The sequence below is a fragment of the Lemur catta genome, chromosome 14 (assembly GCF_020740605.2).
Source record: "Lemur catta isolate mLemCat1 chromosome 14, mLemCat1.pri, whole genome shotgun sequence".
Lineage (NCBI taxonomy): Eukaryota > Metazoa > Chordata > Mammalia > Primates > Lemuridae > Lemur > Lemur catta.
Window position 1 is genome coordinate 22779452 of NC_059141.1, and position 10934 is coordinate 22790385.

The 10934-nt window shown below is 44.0% G+C and overlaps 1 protein-coding gene and 1 non-coding gene across 3 annotated transcripts in view; one reads left to right on the forward strand and one right to left on the reverse strand.

The window, feature by feature from the left end:
• The window catches only part of FBXW4 (F-box and WD repeat domain containing 4), an 80497-nt gene that overhangs the window by 57355 nt on the left and 12208 nt on the right, over positions 1-10934 (forward strand). For both annotated transcript variants that reach the window (XM_045568568.1, XM_045568569.1), the window contains one exon: positions 8737-8802. In XM_045568568.1, the coding sequence (XP_045424524.1) occupies positions 8737-8802 (66 nt within the window). The remainder of the gene's footprint in view (positions 1-8736; positions 8803-10934) is intronic.
• LOC123650487 lies at positions 10547-10656 on the reverse strand. Its single transcript, XR_006739357.1, has one exon. It is a non-coding gene; the product is annotated as a U6 spliceosomal RNA (small nuclear RNA).

Sequence of the window (10934 nt, forward strand, 5' to 3'; positions counted from 1 at the left end):
ATATACACCAGAGTTTACTGCTGGCACTCCTCTGCAAATGGAGCACTCCTTTCTTGAGGAATAGACTTTACTTGCTAGGTCTTACTGTCATAGCTCCTTCTTCTGCAGCCCTGCTGTGTATAATTTATGATGTATAACAAGCCCTGCTGGCCTATCAACCTCCATGACACCCACTTCCTTCTCCTTGTGCTGCCCTTGCCCCCACCCATAGCCTTCAGGGTAATGGTGGAACATGCCACAGCAATCAGATCAGGTTCAAAAGTGTAGAGCTTCATCTCCCCTCCTACTACCTCTGTCCTGATGGAAAGAAGTGGTTCAAGGGTGCACATGGTGGTGGTGAATCCATAGGTTGACACTCTCCCTTCTGCCTCTCTTTTTTCAGTTTGCTAGATGTTACTGTGGGACTCTTTGCCATTGGTTGGTGATCTTCTTTTAAGCCCTGCCATAGTTATGAGGCCCTTGGATGGGGAAAGCCATGTGGTAGATAGTGTGAATGGACTCTCCTGCCCTTTGTTTCCTCCAAGAAAACCTTTTTCTAGAAGATCTTGATTGTGCGTTTATGCTTGTCATATGAAAATGACTTTCCTAGGTTGGTGTTTATTCCTCTGTATTCCTCAGTTTCCTTGCCTATAAAATGGGGCTAATATTGGTAGTACATTCCTCATAGTGACTTCTTAAACAGTTTTTTATTATGGAAAGTTTCAAAATATACAGAAATAGAATAATTACCAACTCTTGAATAATCTTGCTTCATCAATACTCCCCACACATTTTCCCCTCCCATATTATTTTGAAGCAAATGTTAGACATATAATTCTATCCATAAATATTTCAGCATGTACTCTGAAACTGTGGTCCCCAATCCCCAGTCCACGTCCTGTTGGGGACCAGGCTGCAGAGCCCCCCCCTCCCCCCCGCCCCCGGCAAATCCCCATCGCATGGAAAAATTGTCTTCCATGAAACCAGTCCCTGGTGCCAAAAGGGTTGGGGACTACTGCTCTAAAAGATAGTGATACTTTTAAAATGTTGTCACAGTACCATTATTATACCTAGAAAAATATTATCAAATATGTAGGAATGTTCTGAGGGTTAAATGAACTAATCTATGTAAACTGATCAGAACAGCACCTGGCACATAGTAAATACTGTGTGTTTGTAATTATTTTTATTGTTTTTCTAATTTGCAGTTCTTTGCTTACTAGAGGTTTAACGTTATTTTATGTTTTTTGGCCAGATATATTTTTTCCATAAATTACTTATTCAAATTTGTGCTCATTTACCTACTTTCCCCTCTGTGATTTATAAGATCTCTTTATATATTCTGGGTGTTAATCTTTTGACTATACGTGGTAATTCCTTTCAGCTTGTTGTTTATGATGTCTTCTGTTGTATCCAGTGGTCTCTGTGCCATGTATTGATTAGTTCATACTACTCTCTTTAAAGGCCACGCTTAAGATCTACTGATTCTCTACAAATACATGGGTGTGGCTTTAGATTCTTTGTTCTGATCCATTGATCTATTCTAGTGTGAATAGCATACTACAGTTTTATAGTGTATTTTGATCTGGTAGAGCAAATTCTTTCTCATTGTTCTTTTTCAGATATTCTTGGGTTATTCTTGTGCATTTCCCCTCTTGGATGAATTTTAGAATCGATTGAGTGAAAAATCTTGTTTAGATGGGACTGTATTGAATTTACAGATTAATTAGAGGAGAAATGACAGTTTTATAATCTTGAGACTTTATCCAGAAACATGATATATTTCTCCACTTATTTAATGATTCTATGTCCTTTTGTAAAGTTTTATGTTTTTTTCATATAGGTCTTTGCTGAGTTTATTCTGTTTGTTTGTTTTCTCTTGTTTTTTTTTTTTTGTTAGGTTTATTCTTGGATATTTTACAGTTTTTGAATTCTTTTGGAGAGTGGATTTTTAATTATGTTTTCAATTGGTTATTGCTGGTATATAATAACAGCTAACATCCATGGATGTTTGCTACATACCATACGCTATTCTAAGCATCTTATCCCATATAATTTTTACAACAAGCCTATGCCTAGGTACTATTATTATTTCTGTTTTACAGATAAAGAAACTGGGCTTTAGAGAGGTTAAATAACTCACCCAGGATCACACGATTACTGGGTGGCAGGGCCAGGAGTCCACGCCTGCTCTCCTTTCCACTGCTGTATGCAGCATGCCCATGACCTCATCCCACCCTGGTATTAGTTGGAATAGTTCTTTAGTTGAGTCTTTCAGATTTTCTAGGTAGACCATCATATTGTCTGCAAATAATGACCATGTATAGCTCATCTTTTTCCATGCATCCTATTGGGTGCCTAGTTTTATGAATGTTGTATTATCATTTCTCAGAAGTCTGACCCAGTCAGTTTTTCTTTTAGCACTGGAACTTGTTGCCATTTCGTTCTTTCAGTAGCACATGGAGCAGTTGCTTATGTGTGCTTTATCATTTTAGTATGTTTTCTTCCACTTTTTCCTTTTCTCTGCATAGGCTCTTTTTAAAGTAGTTGTAATAATGCTATTTATACCCTACTTTCTTCTCTTGTAATGGTATATCATAAGCATCTTGCCTGTATTTTTGGGAACATCATTTTAAATGACTGTATAATAGTCCATTGAGTAAATGGATCATCATTTATTTAACATGTTTTGGTCTTGACCCCTTGAAGGCAAGGCATATCCTCCTTTTCCAGTTAACCCATTGTGGTTCAGTCATCCATGAAGTTGGCTATACTTTTGAATTTATATTTTCTATCCTCACCATCTCTATGAGGTAAAGGCATTCCAGTTGCTGTGTGAAATGGAACTTTTAAAAATTTGCCTTAAACTTAGTAAAGCTTCAGATAAGCCTCTTGGTCTTATTATCCTTTAGTTTGATGAACACTGTTGTATTTACCTTCCCCTGCCTGGTCTTACAGTTTTAGTCCTAGGGACCCACCTCCCCATGTCTAGACAGTCACTGCTCTGGATTGTAGCCCCAACAAGCATGTCCCTGTCCCCTATCACAGATGTGACCCAGGCAGCTTTCTAGTTCCATGTACAGCATTAAGGTGGATGTTTCCCCAGCTACAAAGCGGATATTTGCTGGAGAGAGAATAAGATTTGCCTCTTTTTTCCCCCCTTCCCAAACACATCTATTTCTCTACCCCTTTGGTGACCCAGGGTGCCCTGTTGGCTCTATCTTAGAAGCTGACTGTCTCACACTTTCATCTGCCCCCTGCCTGTGTCTTTCCCCTTCCTGACTTCTGTTGACCTCCTGTTCCCACTCCACTGGTCACTCCCTCACAGTGCTGTCACTGCAGCTATGCTCGTGGCTTCCCCGCACCAAGTGAGTTTGTGTGACCTTCGCACTGTATTCATGCTTCGGGACTTAGTGCTGTAATGATGTCAGTGGCGGAGGTTAGCAGATGGCGGCAGCAGCAATGAGACCTGACATGTTCTAATGACTCCCTCCTTCCCACCCTTGCTGTTTGAGCTGATGGAGGGGCAGGGGTTTCCTTGAGGTATTTAAGGAGGGACCAAGGGAAATCGGGGGGCCCCCAGGTGCCGATGAGGACTGTGACCTTTGCTGCTATAATATCAGTGTTTCACATGCAGGGCGGTTCGGGAGCCCACTTGCAGCCCATCAAAAATTGATTTAATTGCAATTTTTCTTCCAATTAGGAGCACTGGAGCCTGACTAATTGGAGTAATAGAGAGTAATAAGGCTCAGATAAAAAGCCTTCCTCGGCCGCCTTTGTATCTCGTGTCAGTGCCTGTCAGAGGTCAGAGAGCTTGCATATTCTATTAGGCAGCCTGGCCTTCATTTGTACAAATTAGTTTACCCAACAGTAATTAAAATGCCAATGCGGGTTGAAGAGAACTGAATACACTTGATGGGCATGTTGGTGAATGATGTGACAGCTCTGGTGGCCTCCCTTGCCAAAGTGTGTCAGCCCAGGCTCAGAGGCTGCTGGGGCCTGGGCCAGCTGGGCGGCTCCGGGCCAGCCACGGGGCACAGCTGCTGAGCACGCCACTTCTGCCCCACCTCAGAGCCACTCGGTCTCTGCTTTCTTCTTCCAGGTGGAGTCATTTGTCAATTCATTCATTCATTCATTTATTCAGTAAGCATTTGCATTTTCAATATGTGTCAGGCATTATACTATGTACTGGGGATACAAACAAGACTAACTGTTGAAATGTAGCCCAGATGAGAGTTATGGGGGTGAGGAGTGGTAAATAACTAGGGCTCTGGAATCAAGACTGGCTGGGTTCCAATTCCAGTCCACTAATTGCTATCTATGTGAGCTAGAGCAAGTTACGTTACCTCTCTGAGCCTCAGTTTCCTGATCTGTGTAACAGGGAAAGTGGTACCTACTACATAGTGTTATGATGATTAGATGGGATAATGCTTTTGAAACACTTGCTCAGCATCTGGCATGTAGTAAGTGCTCAATAAATTACTAGTGTTATTAAGAGGGCCTAAATTAATGCAGAAACAGCAAGAATCTCTCTTCCTGCCCATGCCCAATGAATTTCCCTTACCTTCCTCTCCTCTTTTCTATGTCTTATTATTTTCTATTTCTCAACTTGAGTGTAGAACCCCAATTCCCCTGGGATCTTTCTCTGATGTGAAACACCTGTGTCTACTTCTTGGGCCTGATGATGATCTCTGTGATGCCAGGTTTGCCTGAGCTAGGGCCACAGTGCAAGTAGGGTAGGTTGAGGGTCTGGACAAGGTCTGTGACAGAATGAGAAATTGTAGAAGGCTGGCTTCTGGTGAGGGCTTTCTGGTCCAAAAAGAGTTGAGCTTACAGAGTCAAAATGACTTTTAGACCCTCTAGCTAAGAGACAGTGTGTGTACCTCTATGAGCGTGCATGAGAGAAAGAGAGAGAGAGTGTGTGTGTTGACATTAATTTTTAGGTACTGTTGGTACTTCTATCTTTTATCTGGTTGTGGTGTTTACGAGGGACTTCTCACTCCCTCAACAATGTGTGACTGTGTCTTGTGTCATTCTTTGAGTGTTTGGTGATCTGAGACTTGTTTCTTTAAGAAGCAGATGGACCATCTTCATAACCCACATGACTAGGTTTCCCAGCTGTGTTGGCTTTGGGCTCTGGAAGGCACTTTTGGTTCAGTTCCACAAATTTGTATTGAGTGCCTCCTCTGGGCCAGCCACTGTGCTGGGCATTGGAGTACCTGGGAGCCATAAGATGGTTCATGATCTCAAAGGGAAGATGAGAAGATAAACAAAAATGCCATTTGTCCCATGAGCATGGTAGGGACTCAGAGGAAGGATGGCCAACCTACCTGGGGAGCCACCAGCTCCTGCCTCTGCCTGTGCAGCACAGGTTTGATGTCCTTATTCCTGGGATACCTCTGAGGGAAGAGAGGTGACTGAGGGCAAAAGCCATTTGAGTTTTCTTTCTTTTCTGAGGGGAGCTAGCTTTTTAAGTATTTTCAAACCCTAAATTGAAGTTGTAGCAAAGGCCTTTAGTGGGGAAAATTTTTTGAGTAGTTAGTCCCTTAGGAGGAGCCATCCAAGGAATGGTGCATGTTTTCATCTAGTTGATCTCCAGCTATTACTGAGAACCTTTGACGTGCTTAGCATGTGAGCCAGCACGGTGAGGGACGTGGAGAGAATCTGGTTTAAGACATGGGGCTGATGCACGTTGAACAGGCGATCAGAGCACAGCATTACGTTTGAGCTAAGTTGCCTTGGAGGTTAGAGAACTAAGGTGAGGAAACTGCCTGTGATGCACAAATCCAACCCCACTCACCCCTTTTCACAGCACTATATCTGGTGAGTCTCGGGGGAGGGTCTGAGTGTGTGTGCAGCTGCAGCATTTTGAGTAAATTCGCAGAAGCATGGCCTTTGCTTTATTTTCACTTTCTGTACAATGGGAATGATAATTTCTATCTTGTGGACTTGTGGGATGTGGAGCATCCTTTGTGTGTTCCAGAGTAGTAAATTCCTTTTCCTTCCCTGCTCCATGTGTCTGCTGTATACTCTGAGGAGGTTGACTTGGGCATACCATTTTCAATCTTCTGACTTTGAATATGGCTGGTCTGTGGCTTTTGCCTCATTCTTCCTGATGACCATGGGAATTGGGGTATGGGTTGGGGGGCAAGGATGGCCACAAGTGGTGGGGAGTAGTTTGAGGTGTGCAGGAGTATGTCTGAAGCCAGCCTGAGCCCCAAGCATCTTGGGAAGTACCATTGGTTTGGGGGTGTGTGTCCTGGTGAGTGTCCCCTCAGCAGGACCTAGATCAAAATCTGCTTGACTGTTGTTCAGATGGTTTTTTACTGAGTGTTAAATTTGATTAAACTCTTAGGGCCTTGTAAGTGCCAGGAAGACACTCTGCTTTCCCTCCGTCTCTTCCTTCCCACTTCACAGTGGCTAGGAAAGGGAAAACGGCAGCTTTTGGAAAGAAATATTTATGGGTTTCATGTTCAGGCTATTAAGAAAGCCCTTCATAGGGTAGGAAGGTGAGGGGCATTCCTCTTGGTGGCAGATGATCAGGGCCAGAGGTGGGTGGGCCAGAAGAGAAGAGGACAGGAGTCCCTGGGAAGGGCGTTTTCATCCCCCACCTGGCCTGCTGGGAGGTGAGAGCTGTGGGAGTGGCAGGGATTAAAGTTCCGTGTTCCTCCTCTTTCTCTCTATTGACTTACGTTGATGCTAATTTAGGCCTGTGGCCAGTCGGAGGCCTGCCGTAGGCCTCCTTAAGAGATGTCTGTGTGTCTGTGCTGGCGCCCTTCACCTGGCCCCCACTCCTCAAAAGTCTGGAGAGTCCAATTGCCTGCTCGAATGATTTCCAAGTGGCTATTATGTTTCCAACCCAAGGTAATTGGCTTTACCAGTTATTAATGGATTACCCTAAAAAGAAAAATGTTGTGGGAGGGGGGAGAGGGTAACACCTCCTAACTGTGTAGTTTGGTTCTTCAGTGTCCAGTGGAGTGGCTGCTTCCCAGGCTGGGAGTCACTTGGGGCATGGCAGGAGTGGCTGTTTTGGCACTACCACTCTATGGTGTAGTGGTTACTGGCAATCCCATGGGTCTAGAGGAAGCGGAGATGGTGGAGTATATCCCTGGAGGAAGTCTTGGCTTGAAGCATGGGGACCCAGCCTGGGCTTGAAAAGCAGACACCTGCCCTGCAATTTCGATTGTAAATCAGTGGCCTGGCCAATACCTACCCTGATATCTCCCCTGTCAGTAACTGGTGGGCCAGCTCCCCACCCCAGACAAAGCTATTGGCTTCTCCAGAACCTTCTCTATGGAAATCCATCTCCCCACTGAGACACTTGGGATCAGAGAACCACCATACTGAGCAGGGCCAGGGGGGTTGGGCTGTTGCCCCCAAATTGCTAACGTGTCATTAGTATGTCCAGCCTCCCTTCCCCGCATGCAAGACATGTAGGGACATGGCCTATCCTTGCCCCAGGGCTCCTGAGTGACACAGCTGCTTTCAGCTCTCTTGCTTGCCCCTACGTTTTCAAGCCCAGGTTTCCTGAAGGCTTCTCCTTTCCACCCTGCCAAATCCTCTAGCAAACAAGTGGTCTGGCTCATAGGTTCAAGTTCTAGTCCTACCACTATGGCCAACCTGGCTAATTGCACTGATCCTTCACAATGGGCTTGTGCCTCCACTTAAAATGAAGCTGTGCAGATTGTGTATGTTGAGGGTTTTAGGACTCTAAGAGATCCTCCGGGAAGTATGCTCAGCCTGCTCCTCACCTGCCTCTTGGCAGCATTTGTCATTGTCCTTAGAGGATTCTGCCTGCTCCCCTCTCATTCCCCAGCAGCCCTGGCTGCCTGGCCTCTCCCATTCTCTACTCTCCCCACCCCCATATACCCATCCAGAGGATTGACTCACTTTTCATATTTTTCCTTTTCTCAGTTTGATGCCTCTACACTTGCCATGTGCTTATACCACATTACCAGATTTCCCCAGCTCTTAAAGCCTTTGATAATGCCCCCCAGCTACCCTCACCTCTAACCAGGGCATCATCTTCTAGCCCCCACAGCCTGTCCTCAGGAGACCTTTTCTGTGCCTTGGCCTTGTGCTCTCAGTGTTCATACAATTGAAGCCTGACAGACTCGCTGTTCCTTGGGCTCAGACTTGCACATTTAGAGATCTGTTTTTTTGGTTTTTTTGAGACAAAGTCTTACTCTGTTGCCCAGGCTAGAGTGCCGTGGCGTCAGCCTAGCTCACAGCAACCTCAGACTCCCGGGCTCAAGCGCTCCTTCTGCCTCAGCCTCCCGAGTAGCTGGGACTACAGGCATGTACCACCATGCCCGGCTGATTTTTTCTATATATTTTTAGCTGTCCATATAATTTCTTTCTATTTTTAGTAGATACGGGGTCTTGCTCTTGCTCAGGCTGGTCTCAAACTCCTGACCTTGAGCAATCCTCCTGCTTCAGCCTCCCAGAGTGCTAGGATTACAGGCATGAGCCACTGCGCCCGGCTAGAGATCTGTTTTTATGGTGGGCAGAGACCAGAACAACAGAGCTCAGCTCTTATTGAACTTGTGGGGCCTCTGGCCAGGCAGCTCGAGGAGGCTACAGCCCTCACAGTGCTCCAAGTTGTCTTCTACAATTCTGATGGCTCTCGGCTGCTTCTCTCATTCTGGCTTAACCCCACGATCCCCTGAAGAACAAGCAGGCGTTTCTAATTGTAATCCATTTCTACCACAAGTTCTGACAAGCCAGATCTGACTCTGCTCTCCTTTTGTTTGGCAGCTCTTTTGTGACAGGGACGGCTTGTTGTGGGCACTTCTCACCCCTGAGAATCTGGGACCTCAACAGGTAAGAGATTCCTGAGCCCACTGTGGCTTCCAGTAGGGGCGGGGCTGGGGCAGCAGGAGGCAGAGGAAAGAACTAGCTGAGCCAGGCCCGGCCTCAGTGGGCCACATGGTCCAGAAAGAGGCCGGGAATGACCCTTCCCCAGGATCCACTGACAGCCTCCACTGCGGTGCCTTCTCGCATGGAATCATTCAAGGTTAGCTTGAGGAGACTGTTGAAGTAATTTATAATAAGTAAATAGTTTTGTGTAGAATTTTTATGATAACAACAACAATTTGGATTTATGATACTCCTTCTCTGAGGAGTGGCTATGTGGCTACATAAAATCCATCTATCCTCAGAGATGATTTTTCTAAAATAAAGGAATTTTGAAGGTGGTCTGAAGACCCATAAAAAGAATCATACAAACAGTTAAAATACATTTCGGTTTTATTCATAATTCCTGGCCTCGTCAGGCTTGACATATTTCCATCTGATTATCTGCTGTTCTGTTGTTTTTTGTTTTAACTTTTTATTTTGAAGTAATTGTAGATTCACAGGAAGTTACAAAAATAGGATGGAGAAGTGCTCATGTAACATCTTATAATATAGTATACTGTCAATACCAGGAAATAGACATTAGTACAGTCCACAGACCTTTATTGAGAATGAGACTACAAAGGGGTGTATGAGGGATCTTTGGGCCGATGGAACTTGTCGTGTATCTTGATTGTGGTGGTGGTTACCTGAATCTGCACACGGGATAAAACGGCACAGAACTAGACATACACACACACTCCTCTTATCTCCAACTCCTGGCAACCACTTATGTATTTTCCATCTCTGTAATTTTTTAATTTTGAAAATGTTAAATAAATGGAATCATACAGTATGTCACTTTTCAAGATTGGCTTTTTAAAAAACTCAGCGTATTTCCCTTGAGACCCATAGAAGTTGTTGCATGTATCAATAGCTTGTTTGTTTTTATTGCTGAGTAATATTCCATGGTATGGATATGCCAGAGTTTCTTTTTTTGAGACAGAGTCTCGCTCTGTTCCCCAGGATAGAGTGTCGCGGCATCAGCCTAGCTCACAGCAACCTCAAACTCCTGGGCTCAAGCGGTCCTCCTGCCTCAGCTCCGGGACTACAGGCATACATTAGGATGCCTGGCTAATTTTTTCTATTTTTAGTTGCCCAGCTAATTTCTTTCTATTTCTAGTAGAGACGGGGTCTTGCTCTTCCTCAGGCTGGTCTCCAACTCCTGACCTCCAGCGATCCTCCTGCCTGGGCCTCCCAGAGTGCTAGGGTTACAGGCGTGAGCCACCATGCCCAGCCGTTTTCAATTTTTTGACTATTGGAAATAGAGCTGTTGTGAACATTTGTGTACAGGTTTTTGTGTGGGCATATGTTTTCATTTCTCTAGGATAAATGCCAACAAGTATAATTGCTGGGTTATTTGTAAGTGTATATTTAGTTTTTTACCTGCCAAACAATTTTTCAGAATATCTTTAGCATTTTACATTCCCACCAGCAATGTATTAAGATATAATTTCTTCACATCCTCACCAGCAGTTGGTATTGTCACTGTCTTTTATTTTAGCTATTCTAATGGGTGTTACATCTCATCATGGTTTTAATTTGAATTTCCCCTAACAGCTAATGATGTCGCACATATTTTCATGTGTTTATTTGCCATATATTTCCTGTATATCTTCTTTGGCAAAATGTCTATTCATGTCTTTTGCCCATTGGATTGTTTGCTTTTTTTTTCCTAATGGAATGCTTCATGAATTTACATGTCATCCTTGTGCACGGGCCATGCCAATAATCTTCTCTATATCCTTTCAGTTTTGGTATCTGTGCTGCTAAGGCAAGCACTGTTTGCTTTTTTTACCATTGAGTTTTGAGAGTCCTTTATATATTCTAGATATTAATCCTTTGTCATATATATGGCTTGCTAATACCTACTCTCCAAATCTGTACCTTGTCTTTTTATCCTCTCAGTAGGATCTTCTGCAGAACAAAATTTTGATGCAGTCCAAATTATTGACTTTTTCTTTTAATCAATCATGCTTTTGGTATCAAGTTTAAGAACTCTTCACATAGCCCTAGGTCCCCACATTCTGTTTTTAAATGCCAAATTTTATAGTAGTAGT